The sequence below is a fragment of the Delphinapterus leucas genome, chromosome 8 (genome assembly GCF_059928025.1).
Source record: "Delphinapterus leucas isolate spDelLeu-1000000601 "Yukka" chromosome 8, BTC_Dleu_Yukka2, whole genome shotgun sequence".
In the NCBI taxonomy this organism is placed as follows: domain Eukaryota; kingdom Metazoa; phylum Chordata; class Mammalia; order Artiodactyla; family Monodontidae; genus Delphinapterus; species Delphinapterus leucas.
The window spans coordinates 25463962-25482962 of record NC_143136.1 but is presented as its reverse complement, the minus strand read 5'-3'; the positions used below and the strand labels follow the sequence as shown (position 1 = coordinate 25482962).

The 19001-nt window shown below is 34.6% G+C and overlaps 1 protein-coding gene across 1 annotated transcript in view; it reads right to left on the bottom strand.

The window, feature by feature from the left end:
- LOC111171792 (receptor tyrosine-protein kinase erbB-4) overlaps positions 1–19001 on the bottom strand; it is a 97331-nt gene that overhangs the window by 40680 nt on the left and 37650 nt on the right. The window contains exons 10-11 of the mRNA XM_089915909.1: positions 17113–17206; positions 10749–10903 (exon numbers count right to left, since the gene is read on the bottom strand). Coding sequence (XP_089772035.1) covers positions 10749–10903; positions 17113–17206 — 249 coding nt within the window. The remainder of the gene's footprint in view (positions 1–10748; positions 10904–17112; positions 17207–19001) is intronic.

Sequence of the window (19001 nt, the reverse complement as noted above, 5' to 3'; positions counted from 1 at the left end):
TCAGTACCATTTTTTTTTTTTTTAGATTCCATACATATGTGTTAGCACACAGTACTTGTTTTTCTCTTTCTGACTTACTTCACTCTGTATGACAGACTCTAGGTCCATCCACCTCACTACAAATAACTCAATTTCATTTCTTTTTATGGCTGAGTAATATTCCATTGTATATATGTGCCACATCTTCTTTATCCATTCATCTGTCGATGGACATTTAGGCTGGTACCATGTCCTGGCTATTGTAAATAGTGCTGCAATGAACATTGTGGTACATGTCTCTTTTTGAATTATGGTTTTCTTAGGATATATGTCCAGTAGTGGGATTGCTGGGTCATATGGTAGTTCTATTTTTAGTTTTTTAAGGACCTCCATACTTTTTCCCATAGTGGTTGTATCAATTTACATTCCCACTTATTTTTATATTCTTCCTAACCTATCTGTTAGTTTCCTAGTCTAATTTTATTTTTTACTTTGTTACTGCTTTTTGTTTTTTTTTCTTTTGCTGCCTCAGGCAGCTTGTGGGATATTGGTTCACGAGCCCGGGGTCAGGCCGAAGTTCCTGCACTGGAAGCTCCGAGTCTGAACGACTGGCCTCACAGAGAACCTCAGACCCCAGGGAATATTCATCGGAGTGAGGTCTCATGGATTTACTCATCTCAGCACCAAGACCCAGCTCTACCCAATAGCCTACAAACCCCAGTGTTGGAAGCCTCAGGCCAAACAACCAGTAAGACAGGAACACAATCTCACTCATTCAAAAAAAAAAAAAAATGAGATGGCAAAAAAATATGTCACAGATGAAGGAGCAAGGTAAAAACCTACAAGACCAAATAAATGAAGAGGAAATAGGCAGTCTACCTGAAAAAGAATTCAGAGTAATGATAGTAAAGAAGACCCAGAATCTTGGAAATGGAATGGAGGCATGGACTGAGAAAATACAAGAAATGTTTAACAAAAATCTAGATGAACTACAGAACAAACAAACAGAGATGAACAACACAATAACGGAAATGAAAAATACACTAGAAGGAATCAGTAACAGAATAACTGAGGCAGAAGAACTAATAAGTGAGCTGGAAGACAAAATGGTGGAAATAACTGCCAAGGAGCAGAATAAAGAAAAAGGAATGAAAAGAATTGAGGACAGTCTCAGAGACCTCTGGGACAACACTAAATGCACCAACATTTGAATTATAGGGGTCCCAGAAGAAGAAGAGAAAAAGAAAGGGTCTGAGAAAATAGTTGAAGAGATTATAGTGGAAAATTTCCCTAACATGGGAAAGGAAATAGTCACCCAAGTCCAGGAAGCACAGAGAGTCCCATACAGATAAACTCTAGGAAAAACACACCAAGACACATATTAATCAAACTAACAAAAATTAAATTCAAAGAAAAAATATTAAAAGCAGCGAGGGAAAAACAAAATATAACATACAAAGGAATCCCCATAAGGTTATCAGCTGATTTTTCAGCAGAAACTCTGCAAGCCAGAAGGGAGTGGCAGGATATAATTAAAGTGATGAAAGGGAAAAACCTACAACCAAGATTACTCTAACCAGCAAGGATCTCATTCAGATTCGATGAAGAAGTCATCAGACAAGCAAAAGATAAGAGAATTTAGCACCACCAAACCAGCTTTACAACAAATGCTAAAGAAACTTCTCTAGGTAGGAAACACAAGAGAAGAAAAAGACCCACAAAAACAAACCCAGAACAATTAAGAAAATGGTAAGAGGGACATGCATATCAATAATAACCTTAAATATAAATGGATTAAATGCCCCAACCAAAAGACACAGACCGGCTGAATGGATACAAAAACAAGACCCATATATATGCTGTCTACAAGAGACCCACTTCACACCTAGGGACACATACAGACTGAAAGTGAGGGGATGGAAAAAAGATATTCCATGCAAATGGAAATCAGAAGAAAGCTGGAGTAGCAATACTTGTATCAGGTAAAATGGACTTTAAAATAAAGACTGTTACAAGAGATAAGGAGGGACACTACATAATGATCAAAGGATCAATCCAAGAAGAAGATATAACAATTATAAATGCTTATGAACCCAACATAGGAGCATCTCAATACATAAGGCAAATGCTAACAACCATGAAAGGAGAAATCGACAGTAACACAATAATAGTAGGGGACTTTAATACACCACTTATACCAATGGACAGATCATCCAAACAGAAAATTAATAAGGAAACACAAGCTTTAAATGACACAATAGGCCAGATAGATCTAATTGATATTTATAGAACATTCCACCCAAAAGTGGCAGAATACACTTTCTTCTCAAGTGCACATGGAACATTCTCCAGGATAGATCACATCTGGGGTCACAAATCAAGACTCAGTAAATTTAAGAAAATTGATATTGTATCAAGCATCTTTTCTGCCCACAACGCTATGAGATTGGAAACCAATTACAGGAAAAAAACTGTAAAAAACACAAATACATGGAAGCTAAATAGTGTGCTACGAAATAACCAAGAGATCACTGAAGAAATCAAAGAAGAAATAAAAAAATACACAGAAACAAATGACAATGAAAATACGATGGCTCAAAACCTATGGGACACAGCAAAAGCATTTCTAAGAGGGACGTTTATAGCAATACAATCTTACATCAAGAAACAAGAAAAATCTCAAATAAACAATCTAACACTACACTTAGCTTAATGTTTTTGAGATCCATCCATGTTTTGTGTAAGTCAGCAGTTTGTTCCTTTCTGTTGCTGAGTAATGTTACAATGTATAGATATACCACAGTTAAAAAACATTTGAGTAATTTCCAGGTTCTGGTGATTTTGAATAAAACCACTACAAACATTTATGTATAGGTTTTTGTATAAACATTAGTGAAATATTTTGTTTTTTAATTCTAACTTGTAATTTCACCTGCACAAAATATTTTCTACACTGCCTTTAGCCTAGAGTAATTCTTATGCCTAGGGAATATACCAACCAGTTCAAAATAACATAAAATCAGAAATTGAATCAAGTAACAAGCACCTGCAAATTCTGCAAATTACACTCTTAAAAATATTTTTTGCAGTCATCTACATAATTAAGAACATAAATACTATTAAAGCTTTAGATTAATATTTAAAATATGTTTAAATTTTACAAAATTAAAAATCAATGATATTACTAATTTGGATTCTACAATCATAATGAAAAAGGAAGAAGAGGTAAGAAATGTGGCTTGAAAAGTAAAGGGTTACATGCCTCTTTCACAACTCCCTGATTTAACGTATTATAAATTTCACCCAACTGGTTAGTACTTTTTTATCCATGATAACTGGGAAAGGATTTGAGTGACAAAATGGAAACATGGTAGATGTTACCTAGCATGTTGTGGTAAAGTGGAATGGCCCGTCCAAAGGTAGTAAATGCAGTCATGACTAGTAGGACCGCTACACCTGCAGGCAATTACAGAACAGAAAACATCATTCTCCATTCACAGTGGCATGCACACACATGCACCAGCGCTCACACATGGAGCCTTGGAGGAAGAACATGGGAAGCAAGCACACCAAGTACCTATCCATCAGGCCGATGCAGTCTTCAATACTTGAGCCTATGCACCTGCAGAAGATCCAAATTTTAAAAATACAAGGAAAGAAAAATTAGTCATTTTTAAAAAGAAGATATAAGACAAATACCGATGGTGTCAAACTCTTAATTATTGTTAATAGACAATTTTTGAATATCATGAATTTAAAGCTAGTGAGAAGGTTATGTACTTGATGGATACCCAGAAATAAATTGTAAATACTACACAAATGGAATGCAAAGAAACAAGTCCACAGTAAAGGAAACTGTACTCTGTTTCTGTGGATAATTTCCAAGCACATATTGCTCATTTCTAATACTTTACATTCATTTGAATCATTGGTGATATTACGTCTTGATGAATAACTTGATATTTCAATGGCTATAATTGGTTTCATGTATACAGTTTCTTCTAAAAGGCTTTAAGCTGAAGTAAAAAACAGAATCAATAAAAAAGAAAACATGAGCTATTCAATATAATATAATAAACTGATGCTTAATACTCATTATTAAAGATTGATTTTAGCAGAAAATGAGTTAATGTGCTTTAACGTTATTCTCGTGGATACTTTACACAATCACATTATTCCATTCCTTGGTTGTGACTGTCTTTAAAACATACTTATCTTTAAACATGAATTCATTTAACAAGCAAATTAACTGGTTTCACCATACTGCAGTTTATCTTGGTACTTGCTTTTAAAAAAGCAGTGCCATAACAGTCAAGTGAAAACAGGTTTTTAAACTGCCATAATATCTAACTCAAACAATAAAAAATAAGTAAATACTCCCCAAGGAAATGAATAACTTGAGACTCAGGTAAGTAAAGAATCCACAGAGGTTAACATTTAAGTAAAATTATATAAGTACACAGAATTCTGATTTTGAAGTATTATAGAAATATTTCTTCCATCTACCAATAAATTTGAATTGTATTTCTTTCCCTTTTCTCTCATTAAACACATATAGCTGCAGTGCAGTATCAAGATTCCTTGTACAGCTATGATTTATTGAACAGTCTAATTCTTCTGGTAATATTTTTTCCAAATTCTAATTTCTAAAACTGAAAAAGAAGTTGAAGTTAAAATCATTATGTAATGAAGTAATAAGGTGCTCTTGTATAAGGCCAGACTGTCCATTATATCTTTAGAAAACTCTGTAACACGTAAATAAATATAACTATGTATAATACTAATTAAGTCACTATTTTCCTCCTTCATCAGTATCAGTTATAATATTCCTACTAGGTGGAAAATTATTTTTCTTTTGAGGATTGGCTTTGAGTGGCTTAGAAAAATATTAATGTACAGAAATACATGAAATACACTGTGAAAAAGGCTTTTAAAAAAAGCAAATAAGAAATTTAAATAAAAATATAGAGCACATAGCATTGAATTGGTTCCAAAATTCATAATCAAAACCATTTCTAAAAATAAAAAACAATTAGTATAAAAGTTTGCAAATTGTCTTACATGGTTTTCTTCTATTCCAAAGGACTTATTTTTTTCTAGTTTCCAGTTATACCTTCTTCAAAATGCTTTCTTAAAATACAGTAGTGCCATTTTTGTAAAATTAATAGTCTACTTCTTACTTCCAAATGATAATCTGAAAGCTATGGTTAGTTTGTAATCTGTATTTATTATAACCTTTGTAAGATAAATGTATTTGAAAGTAAGCTTTAACTTGAGGGGAAAGTTAAAGAGTGAATAATGAAAGATCTTCATTCATCCATTAAAAAAAAAAAACTCCGTCACATGCCTACTAAGTGTTCCTACTATTCTAGGAGCTGGGGGGAGAAAAAAGATGAATTAGACATTTTCCTATTTTTAATGAGCTCAAACTTTAATGAAGGAGACAGATGCATAAACATATGTGTATTGTACAATATGATAAATATAATGAGGAACACGAACCAGTGACTTAGGAGAGCGTGGAGGAGGGACACAGAGTTTCAGAAGGTTGGGGTCACACCCTCGGAGAAGTTAGAAAACTGAAGTTCAGAGTTCAGAGTCCTGATAACCAGGGTTGGGGTGGCAATAATTTCTAAGGGGTAAGAAACAGCAGGAGCAAAAGCATCGATCTGAGGAAGGGTAGAGAGTATACGAACAGCTACAAATAATTCTGAATAGTTAGAGAACAACATATGAGGCAACAGGGAGAAGGAAAAAAAGAAGCTAGATCACTAGAAAGGAACCAGAACTGAAGACTGTCTGCTTAGGAACAAACAATGGGAAACCACTGCAGGGTTTTAAAGAAGTTGTGAAATTGCTAGATGTGTGTTATACATTGATCTCTTTGCCCACTGAAGGCTAGTCAGCTGGGAGCCAGACAGATTCCTTTGGCACAGAGACTGTTTTAGTCTCTGTAAAAGATGATGAAGGATTAAACTAGGGAAACAGTAATTAGGATAGGGGCAGAGTTGGATTTAAGGAATACCTTGAAACGTATGCGGGAAAAAAAAAAACAAAAAAACAGTAGTTGGTGGCTGATTTGATGATGGAAGAGGAAAGATCAGAGGAGTTAAAGATGACTCATACTGAGAATAGTGGTACCATCAGTGAGAGAATGCAAGAGGAGGAATACCTTCCTCTGTGTGTGTGTGTGTTCCGGAAGCAGGCTTGATAGTTTCAGTCTTAGGTATCTAAAGTTTAGTGTGGTTTTCCTACATCTAGGTAGAAATGTTCCTCAGCATCTGGAAAGATGAGTCTGGTGGAGGGGACGGTGTGGGGGGAGGAGAGGGAAGCAGGAGGCACAGGTACAATGATCCAGTTTTGAAACATCATACAGGAGAAGGCTGAAATCATGTAAGTGGATGTGATGGCTGAAGAAGGATCTATAAAGTGAGAAAAGCAGAGACTGAGACTGAAACTCCAATAATTAGTAAATGACATAAGATGAGCTCATAAGCCAGAAACATAGGAAAATATGTTTGAGTAAAATCAATTAATTGCAGTGTCATGGAAGCCAAATCATGAAAAAACTTCAGGAAATGGATGATCATCAATCGTTGTCAAGTGCAAGAGAGGTCTATTCAAAGAACTACTAAGAGTATGTTAGTTGTCATAGTCAAGATCACTAGAATTTAGGTTGCTGTGAGTTGAGAAGCAAATTGCAAATAAGAGAATAGAAGCAAGGGAAAAGGGAAGAGCTACTGAGGGGGTGGGGTGTGAGGTCAAGAAAGTTTGTCTAGGAGATTTTGTAGGATATTTGAGATTTAAAGGTATTTATAAGTTGAGGATAAAACAAGAATGGAAGACAGAATAAGAGTGTGGTCCCATTTTTTGTAAATACAAATCACTGTGTATTTAAAGATGTATATTCTATTTCAACTCTTTGTACTTGACATAAGCAAATAATTAGCACATGCAATTTATGTAGATTCAGGAAAATCAAAGAATAATGGAAACATTAAACTTTTGAAGAGTCAAAATCCTAAATAAGAGACTGAATAAAGATGTGAAATAATACAAGTCTCTAGATAATTAGTGTTCTAAAGTAGAAACTTTACAGAAAGTTCAGAAAGAGAAACTGTAACATGTTAATATAATATATTAAAAAAACTGGAATTCCAAATATTGAGCTGTGTTTAACATTTGCTTGTACTTACTGATTTATGAACACCTTGATATACCCATACAAGTAACATAGTTGAGATATTTTGACAAAATCTTCTCTGAATTTTGAAATTAAAATGGAAAAATATTTTAAAATTTCATTACAGAAGTTATCGACAATAATTCCACAAGCAGCCCTTCTTTTGTTCTCTCCAGCAATGGAAATTCTTTCATTACATACAGTTAAAAATATAAAAAGAATTGATAAGAAAAATATTAAGGCATATAGAAAATTTAATAGTATCAAATCATGATTCTAATATTACTAAAAACTTTTAATGAATTTTTTAAAGATGCCCTATTAAAAATAAATATCCCAGGGCTTCCCTGGTGACGCAGTGGTTGAGAGTCCGCCTGCTGATGCAGGGGACACGGGTTCGTGCCCCGGTCCGGGAGGATCCCACATGCCGTGGAGCAGCTGGGCCCATGAGCCACGGCCACTGGGCCTGTGCGTCCGGAGCCTGTGCTCCGCAACGGGAGAGGCCACAGCAGTGAGAGGCCTGCTTACCGCAAAGAAGAAAAAAAAAAAAAAATCCCAGTTCACGTCTCCAAACAAAAATTAAATTGACATTCGTCATGGACGTAAGTGATATTAGTAAAGAAACTATGATCTTTGCCCTTACGACTACTCAACTGTACACTAAATTTAGTTTACATGTCCTCTTTTAAAATTTCTACCTTGCTAATTTCAAATATGAATATCATTTCTAAGTTTTAAATTCTTGCTAATCATTTCAAAATACAGGGGGATCTCTGATGAAAGGATATAAATTGTAAGAATAAAAATTCACTGGACTGTGACTTCCTAGTGATCAAGAGCTGTGTTTTGCTTATTTCTGAACTTAGCTATCACTGTATTTGATACACAACAGGTGTTCAATATAACAAAGTTGAAGAATGAATGAAATGAGAAAGGCTGCTAAAATAAAAGTTCTCTAGTCAAGGCAAGAAGAGACAATGTTATTTTTTTTTCCTCTAGGAATATTAGTGAGACTCTCCTGATAGGTACTAGCTAAATGGATCACCTATTTTAAAAACATCTAAAGAACTTATTAGAGTCAATACATCTAATGTACTTTTAGAGTGGTAAAAGGGCTTTTAAGGTATTACATGATAATTTTACTTTCAGATGATCATTAAACAGTATTCAAAGTAAGAACTTCCTTCTGAAAAATGATTTGAAAGACTATTTCCATTAACTTGGTTCTTGAATTATCCAGCTGACATAATATTGGCATATAAAAGAAAAGCTGTTTTCCAATGGAGTTGGCATGGTGAGCTCACGCTTACTGATAGGTCATTTATTATGTATGTTTAGGAATAAAAATAGTCACTTGTCCCATCATGCCTACTGCCCCTATGATCTTCCTAGGGAAAGATTCTATCTCTACATGCTCAATTTGAAAGGAAGGGACTGAATGCATAGAGCACCTCATTGCTTCATTGAAAGAATCTCAAAGCACAGTGTTGCACTGCAGTAGTGTACAGAGGAGGGCTTAAGCATTTAGAAATGCCCAAATCCTAAATTCCATTCTGAGGCTGAGGCCACAGAACTCTTAGGAAGTGAGTGAACCTGGACAATGCGGACGCTGTTAGAAAAAGGATGGCAGGAAGATAAATGGAAACAAAGACAAGAAACTGACAGGATTAAGTCAGTCATTACAGAATCCATTTACCTTAGAAGATGCCAGGGAGTACACTAGTCAAATTCTGTCTCACCATCATTCTGCACCAGTGAATTTAAAGTCATCATTTTATTTACTAGGGTTCCCAAGTGATCTGGTCAGGTTTGTTTCCTGTTACACCTTCATCCTCCCTTTTGGTTGACATCCAACTTTTGTTACTGTGGTAAATTGATCTATTTGTTGTCCCTCCTTCTACTTTCCCCCCACTATATATCTTTTCTTTTATTATACAATCATGATTTAAAAGGACTGAGAGGAAGACACACCAGCCATACATCCAGACTATGTACAGCTCTGTGATCTCACTTTCATTTCCCTAATGGCTTTGTTGTAATTAGATTTGCAAAAACAGCAAAAGGTCTCATTTTGAATGGCAACAGCTGTTGACATCAACATTACATTGAATAATGTTTGTTTAATTTTAGATGCAAAACAATAAAACCCTCTTGTGGATGATTATTTTAGCAGGCAACGTTTTCCCTTTCTGTTGCTGACCCTTCTGCTCCAGCAATACTAGTATCTTCATGAAATACCCTTAACTGAAGTGTGCCCAAAACTCGCCAGGGGAGCAGCTTATTCCTTCTAATTTCCTTGAAGCAGAGTGTCTATTTCAGTATCCTCAAACCAGTGAGGTGGCATTAGCTCTCCCAAGCTGCATTTGAATGGCAGCATATTACTTTACCTTTTGAGGATCTGCCACTTCACAGAGTGAATTAAGCTGATTTCTTGACCTGCAGGAAATTGTAGCAGCATCTGCAAATTGATGTCCTCCTGGCAGAAAATGATGTGGCTTGCTTAACTTCTTCAATATCCCCTAACAGCCAGCCCTTACTCTGGCAGAAAATCTCTTTATGGAATCTCATACTTTCCTGCCAGATCTAAAGCACCCAAGATGATTCTCCACAAGTGTCTCTGTGGGTTTGTATGTGTGTGTGCACATGTGTGTGGGCACTCACAAGGGAGAAGAGGTTTTTTGGACAGAAGGAGGACAGAGCATGTGAAACTGCCCTTGATTCTAAATTTATTCTCCTTCTACAGGAAAGAGAAGGAAAAGTCCTTATTAAAAGAGATTTGCTGTCTTTTAAAGAAATAGTTGTTGGGATTTGTTCAATGAAGTGACATTATTTCTTTTATAGTTCAGTGCTTTTCTTCTTTCTGTAATATGTCTTTGTTACTCAACTGTTATCAGTATCAAAAGTAGTCTAATTATTATTCATTTTACAATGCATCCTTTTGAAAAGTAGAAAAATGTGTACCCATCTTTGAATTGTCCTATATCGGTTGAAGAAACACTAGGTTGTAGGTTAACCTATAATAGAATCACCTTCACAAAATGTACTTGTATTTTTATTCAAATACATATCACTAGGTTCCTTTTTTTTTTCTTTTTTTTTTTTACCATCACTGCTTTTGCTTATATTTTGTTGAAGGAGTAATACAAGGCAGCATTTATCAAAAAGAGACCTTCACTTTAAGGTGATTGTAACAACAAAGAAACAGAAAATCTCTGTTAAAGATTTATTAAGCGTGAATCTCAAAAGTACAATTACTTGTCTTTTCTGATATCTTTAATCCTCAGTAAAATTTGGAAGAATTTCTACACTCCATACAAAGTATACCTGATACCAGCTTCATGAAGGTGTCAATAGAAGTTACAGGAAAATGTTCAACAGAACTATTTTAGAGGGTATAAATTCGATTCCATAAAGCATTCTTATAGAAAGGAGTTCTCTTAAAATCAACACATTATATAAACACGAATAGAATTTTGCATAAGAATATTATGTATTCAGTAGACTGTGTCAGGGATAAAATGCATGTATGCACCTCTTGATTAGTAATACACACATGATTAAGCTTTGGACCAGTAAAGTTGCTTACCCTTGGGTGCAGTTTGGATGGCATGGGTGGCACTCCCGATCCTGATCAGCATACTTGAAAATGAAACTGTTTGCCCCCTGTAAGCCATCTGGACATTTTTCCACACAGTTCGGGCCATCCTTAAAATGGGAGCACTTTGTACAGTTGTCAGGTCCCTGAAGTGTGAAAAAAAAAAATAGAGGAAGAAAAATGGGTGCCATTTCCTCTGGAATGTATTTATCTGGTTTAGTTACTGAGACTTCAGTGGGTGGCCAATCTTCCTCTCGAGAACTGAAGAGCATTTTCAGAAGTACAAATGGGGACGCTGCTATTGTAGCTTTCTGATCAGCAAAATTGCCCAGTGATTTTTCCAGAAGGACATCAGCATTTTCTTTCTGTCATTTATTCCTAGTGAGATTACAGTGCAACGATATTTGATAACAACACATTATTCCTGGAAATATTTTATCACAACCACTGGGAATATGTGAAAATTCTTACTAAGTAGTTAATGAAAATAAGGAAATGATAGGAACTAGGTAACACTGAATTTCATATACAAGTGAGACGTAAACTTTCCTTTGGTAGTACCATGACTATTTGAACAATTAATTTAAATTTTTTCTATAGTTGAGTTATCAGGAATTAGGTAGTTTAGGCAAATAAAGGTTAATTTCTAAGTTACTCTCCAACTCATATCAGCTTATGATAATGCTAAAAATCATATCATGTCTATTAATAGGGATTTTAGCAAATAACAGTACAATACTGAGAGCACAATAAAGGCACAATCTGATGAGCAAAAATCAAGAACTTGTACATACAAAAGAAAATTATATGGAAAAACTTATTCAAAAATGAAGGTGATATAAATACGAGCATGATAAATCTAAATAAAACTAACTCACTTCATATATTTATGTTTATAATTTATAATATCTAATATGTATAATTATAGTAAGCAGTAATGTGTAAACATAGTTAAATGTCATAACAAAAGTAAAAATCTTAAATTCATATTAAACATCTAAAAATTGTACCAAAAAAATGATTTGGACTTGGTGCTGGGGATAGTAAGCATGCAAGAAATGATAAGTAGTACATTCTCAAATCAAATTGAGAACATTTTGGTGAAAAATACTATTTCCTTAAAAGATGCCCATATATTTACACATTCAGGTGTTTTAAATAATGATATTACCTACTCAAAATTTACTTTTAGTTCTCCTTTTTGAACATCAAATTGTCTTAGGATTCCTCTTCTCTTTGACTACTTCTTGGAACTTCTTAACTTGACTCTTTTCTCCCCAAAATCTGCTTATATCCACATAGTTTAACAATTAGGACAGGTCACATTGAAGATAATTTAGATAAATAAGATATACTAAGTATAGAGGGAAATATTTAATATTATTAAGTTTATAATTATAAACAATGTGTATTTGGGAGACGAGCAAGCAAACATTTTACAGAGCTATTTATTAGACAGGGCGTGTGGGGATCAGTCTATTCACGAGAGTGTGTTACATCTCTCTATGGATGCTAATCCAAAAGTAGCCAGACATTGCAAGTGGTGATATAAGGCATCAGGAAATCAAGAAATATAATACTTTAAAATTTAAAGATAAAGGCAGCTAAGGAAGAATAGTAGCACAAAGAAGAAAGGGTAATCAGGAAGAGATTTCTGGAAATCCTGAGACTGGTGAGGTTCAATCAAACACCTATCTTACTATTTTGAAGGAAGATTTAGAGTATCTATCTATTATCTATCTATCTATCTATCTACCTATCTATCTAAACAGTTATAGGTATATCTAAATCTCATACTTCTAAATCTCATATATATATATTTGTTTATGTATATAAACATATGTGTATATATATGTATGTACATATATATGTGTGTATATATATACTTATTTATTCTGTGAAAGAGAATCCCTATTCAACCTGAAGAGTTTGCTGCTGGCAACTTATTTCCTACCAAAAAAGAATACTTCACATGTTTCCAGTTTTAACACCTGCTCATGGGTACTTAAGCACATAATACTGTCTATTATACAAAATCATTTACTGTGCAAGTATGCTCAGTGGTATAACATTGTACAAGACAAGAGACATGCTGATGTCTTCTTTCAGAACACAAGAATAAAACTTACTGTGAGTAAATTAGGCAGTGGTAGTCAGAATTAGGAATTATTTTTCTATAAAATACTTCTAATGTAAAATAATGTCCAGGTAAAATCAGAAGATGTAAAAAATTTATGAAACTAAAATTAAATTCACATTTAATCGTTAAGCAGACTTTAATAGGATAAATTTTTTTGTGCTTCCTTGTTTTTAAAGCATCTCTTAACTATTTAATTGTATTATCATGATATGAAATCAAATGTCCCGAGCTGACATAACTAAAAGATGTCCTGACAAATCTCAAAAGAAATGAAATGTCTGATTCTCTATCTCGTTTCCATAATAAAGAGATTTAAAGAAATACATGTTGTCTAATACTTAACTCTTTTATCATTATATTCCCAAAGCTTTTAAGAAGCTAGGTACAGCGAATGAACTGATAAATGCAACAACAGAAAAGAGAGATGAAGGCAACATTCTTCCTTATCTCTGATTTTAAGCTACCCTTGGACACAGTAATCCAGACAGAAAACTAAAGGATAGGCTAAATCCTGAGGGATACATTTCATTTTTTTTTCTCAGTGACAATTGATGTTTTTCTCTGGTAGCCGCTGTAAGAGAGAAAGCCACTATTCACCAGTATCCAATTCTCTTCCACTTCCAGCCTCACAGAATATGGAAATTCCCTCCCACTAGAGGGGAGGTGTGTGTCTCGCTTTGGACAATGAAATTAAGTAAAAGCAATTTATGAGACTGCCAGTGCTAAACTCTCCAGCCTTCTCTTTCCCAGCTGCCATGATGTGGGGATCCCATGTAGATGTAGAGATGCCATAACTTCAAAGCATCCTGGAATGCCAGACCACCACAGGGAGAGGGTCCTGCCTTAGAAAGTTCCCCAGACCTGCAGTGCACTTTACATGAAAAAGATTTAAACATTTTTCTGTAAGCTACTGCAATATGGGGGCTATTTGTTGTGGCAACAGAAGCTCTATTAACCTGGATTTAACAGCTATTTTAGCTTTAACAAAAATTGTGTTTCAAAAATCAGTTTCCCTCGCTCCCCAAAAATCAGTTCCCTTCTCCTATCCCCTCCCTTCTCTTGCTGTCTCTGTGGCTTATATTTTGGTCTCCTTTGACTTTTTCTGATGTCCTTTTCTTTTGTTCTTACATTCCCTCCCTTATTTTTCTTTTTTTTTTTTTTTTTTTTGCAGTATGCGGGCCTCTCACTGTTGTGGCCTCTCCCGTTGCAGAGCACAGGCTTCGGACGCGCAGGCTCAGCAGTCATGGCTCACGGGCCCCCAGCCGCTCTGCGGCATGTGGGATCTTCCCGGACCAGGGCACGAACCCGTGTCCCCTGCATCAGCAGGCGGACTCTCAACCACTGCGCCACCAGGGAAGCCCCCTTATCTTTCTTGATAGGACTATACAGTAATAGTGAAAGTGAGTCAGAAAAGATAAAATTGTAAAGAAAGAAAAGATAGAAAAGAAAAGAAAAAAAAAGAATAAAGTAAAGAAGACCAAGTGCAGACAGATGAGAATATAAAAGCAGAGGCTTGCTTTATTTCAAATCCACCCCTCTCAAGATTATCCTGAATGTCTGTCACATTTAAATAGGATAATACCATCCATTTTACATATGTATATTCCCAGAAAGCATTTTATCCTTATTACTTTACGGACATTGTTGCCTAGGGAAAAATAGTGAAATGAAAAGACTGTGAAATTTGGAGTCAGAACTTCTATAGTTGAGTCCCAGCTCCGCATCTTACTGACTTGCTGACTTTTGGAGTAACTTTCTAATCATTACCATGGGTTCAATTTCTTTATATTTTAAATGGAGAATGTGATAGTATGCTTCAGAGGTAATAGTGTTTGACAAATATAAATATTTATCAATTCTTATCATTAGGGAAACATTAACAGTTCAAGAAAATGAGATTTCAGCAGAATAAATCATAAGACCAGGTGTGGAAATTCCAGTTAGCTTTACGACTTCTTCCTCTATCTCATCACTGTGTCAGTCTCATGAAGAAGTTTCCTGAACCTCCTGGGTATCCTAAGTGATATATGCCGGTTACGTGGCACACAAAACCACTTCCGTCCTTAGTTTTGATAAACAACATGTAGACCCAGAAACAGGCATACACCTAATATAAATTGTAAAGGCTGAAAACAAGCAACCCCCTAGAGGGAGCAAAGTTTGGGCTATTGCTTGAGCTCAATCCTGGCAGTTTTTCAGATACCATAACCTAAAAGACACTGTGCTCTTACCTGCTTAGCATTTTAAGGCTTACTGATCAAGTCAGTTTTCTTGATTTCATGCTCTGATCTTCCACAAATGAGTGATTCAACTTTACGGAGTTTTTTCTACTTTTGACTTATTGCCTTCTCTAATCTCTAGACATACTCATTTACAATTTTAGCACTGAATAGTGATTTTAAGCATATGGCCCAACAATGTTGTCCTTACAGAATTAAAATGTCTTCACTAAAAACCTGTTTTTTCATTCTTTCTTGGTTATCAAGTAATTTTGAAAATTGCAAGAATATTAATTTTTAGGGCTTTTTAATGTGTATTTTTATAAACCGTCTCAATTATTTTAAGGAACAAAGGAATGATCAAATAGACTGTAAAAACAAAGAAATCAATAAGCTAGTTATTTACTAGCATACTTTTATACCATAGGAGGCAGCATAAGGAACTGAAAAAGACGGGACTACTCTTGTGGTTTGCCTTGTTCAAAGGAGATGGCCAAATTCTTGGTTATTGTAATTGTACATTTTCAAAGTCTCTTTCTCAGAAAGAGATTTTTTGTTTTTCATTCTATGATGTATGGTTCCTAAATATGCTGGTTTTTAGAGAAGTCTCATAGAGAGAGACAGCTCAACTTACTTTAACAAACCCATTATGGAATTTTACTTTCCTGTGTCTCCTGACATTCTTTACAGAGTCCACATTTCTCATGCTGCAGATTAATTGTATTTTAAATGACTATCCTTAGTGGAAAAAGAAAATAGCTGCATATGCCCTTAGCATACTTACTTGGAGATCATTACATATTAAATTGTCTTTTAGACTTTGGTTCTTCAGGCCAAATCACACCACTTCTTTTTCTCAGAGGTCTGGTTTTCCAAGCTTAATCATCCTTTGTGGTAGTCCTCTGAACTGTCCAAGTTTTCCACATCCTTCTTTAGAAGAAGTTCCAGAACAGCTCATTGGGGCCTAATGGAAGTTTGGAGGGCTCAATGATAATTTTTTTCTAAGATAATTAAGTGCTGAATAAGCACTCTGGTAGAAAAATTAATACTATTTAAATTTGAAATGAATCGTTATGAGCAGTGTTGAGCTCTTGGCTACACCCAAATGTTGGTCCCCAAGTTATTTACTGAATGATGACTTAATACACAAATAAACTGGAAATTTGTCTAAAGAAGGATGAATATGACACTTTGGAATGACAAACTCATACTGACCTCATTATTAAGAAAGATGGGAACCAAAGGAAGGTCTAGAAAATAATTATCATTTTCTCCACAAGACTAACTTCAAACTATATAAATGTCAACTTATCCATAAAGACTTTCCTGATCCCATAGCCCCTCCTTCAATCATCATAGTTCAGTTTTTCTCTCGGCCATGGTACTTATCACACAGCTTTAGATTTTAGTTTCTGAGTGCTTGTTTTCCTCCTTTTTTTCAATTTTCCTTCATAATGCCATTATAGTTAAATGATTAAACACAGGTACAAATGTGTTACAGTTTACCTCAAACACAACATAAACTTTCACATTTACGTATCTTTACATGTTTCCTCATTTCAGATTCTTCTTCAAAGCATAGCTGAAACATCACTTTTCTTTGGCTTTCCTTGGTGTCTCAATTTCCATCTCAAAGATTTAGTTTCTCCCTCAAATGTATTCATATAACAATTTATACATATTTTATCAATTATTTTGCTTCAATAATTATTTGTGTATCTCTCTTTTCAGCCCTGTGCAGTCTTCAAGGACAACTCCATATCTTCTTTTTAAATACATTATCTGGGACATAAATATTTAAGAAACTGAAGTTTTAAATACTTTATCTCTACTACTAAGCTGTAAGCCTCTTGAGGGGAGAATGTTGAATGTGATTCCCCATAGCATGCTGTAAATACCTATTCAATGGATGGATAAGTGATAAAGCAATGACTTGACAGACATTCATACATGAAACTAAATAAGCCAACACAACCGTACATGTCTTCAGGCTTACCGGTCCATGGCATGTGAGGATGCCATCTTCCATCTTCTCACACTGGGGGTCACACTCCACACAGATGGAGCCATTCTCAAACTCCCGAAATTCACTGTGAAAACATCAGCAGTATGAGGCAGTGTAAGCAAACAAGCTGTCAACTTAACAAATGAAGTAACATCTGCTAAAAGTCCTGTTGGCAAAGTAAATTCTAGAGTTTGTTTCTCTAAGTGCCAGGAGCATCAGAATCATTTCCCTGTACATTAATGAGTAAGTTCTCCATTAGGAGAAAAGATAAACTGCAGCCAGATGGCTCTCCTGGCCTTCCATTGGGTTCAACGACAGACTCATTCAGGAAACCTCTCTCTTGTGAGAGAGATTCCAGCAGTCTCAAAAAAAAAAAAAAAAGGAAAGAAAAAAAAGGATGACTCTTTTGATGACACAGCAGAACCATTTCTGCTATTTTAAGTAAGTCTGTGCCTGTTTGTCTCTATACAAAATTTTACTCTTGGCTGAAGGCTTATTTTTTAAACTTTGACAGAACTATTGTATTTTTCTTGTTGCTAAGTTACATGAATGTTCCCCATCCTTGTCCTTCAAATCCCAAGATTCTTCCATTTATTTTTAGTGAAACTTCAAAAAATACTTTGATTTCTTTTCTTCTTTTAAAATATCTTTCTTGGAGAATTAGAAAAAATATCTTTTTTATGGTAGATTTTATTTTCTGAGATTATTGATCTAATATAACATCTTTTTCAGTTTAAATTCTTTTTGAAGAATTCTATATGATATAAAATAAAAAATAGTTGAATGGTAACATTCTAAAACTTTCTAATTAAAATGTGGGAGGATGGTCATCACTTCCCCAAACCTTACATTTTGTGGCTATTTGAATATTAAATTTACCAGTATATAAGTTCTCCAATTAATATCTATCCTAAAAGTTTTCATTTCAATAATTGGGTATCAGTCATGTACAATATGTTTAAAACACACTATTTCCACTAATGTGTGAGAGGATGAGGTACTGGGTATAAACAATTTAGAATTTCAGTTATGAGTCATTAACAAAACGACTAAATATTTATAGCTACTTCATTATTTTGTGCCTTTGTATCATGAGTGACCATTCCAAACTAATAGCATTGCAAATATGGCAATTATGGATTAACTAGGTGATAAATTCAAATTTATTTTTCCCTGGAGTGAAATAATCACTCTTTTTTCATAGTGAACTATCTTATTTGGTTATTATAAAGCCTTAATAGATGATTGAAATCCAAAGGGTGGGCTATATTTTCTGTTGGTTAGATTAAGATTACATATATTTCAAGGTAAAATAATGGTTTGGTTTTCAAAATAAATAGCATAAATCTATGGTTTATTTATGTATGAATGTACATATTTAGTTACAAGGATTTTGCACTCAAAGTGAAGTGTTGGTTTGCTATGGATTAACTTTTTATGAATTTTCTTGAGTTTAACATCTTAGTTACATAAAAAAGTTTTTATTTTGCATGTTTCATCAACAAGTGATATAAAGTATTCAATAGAGGAAATCTTCAGAATATGAAAGTCAAAATGACCTGGTATTGGGGTGGGGGTTGGTAATGGGGTGGTAGCTAAATTGTAAAGAGCATAAAAAGCATTATGTGTAAGTGAAATTATATGATATTTACAGCACACCCTGCAATCGTCAGCAAAGCAGTTTCTGAAAACAGCTTCTTGGGTGACTAAAGAGTTAGGATACTAAATGAAGGTAATAATTTTTATGGTACTAAAACATGGGTCATGCTTTCCTTTCTCTTCTCCAAAACTCCCTTCCCCATACACAGAGTTGAGGAGTAAAATGAATATGTCATAAAAAATCATGGAGGCGGGCTTCCCTGGTGGCGCAGTGGTTGAGA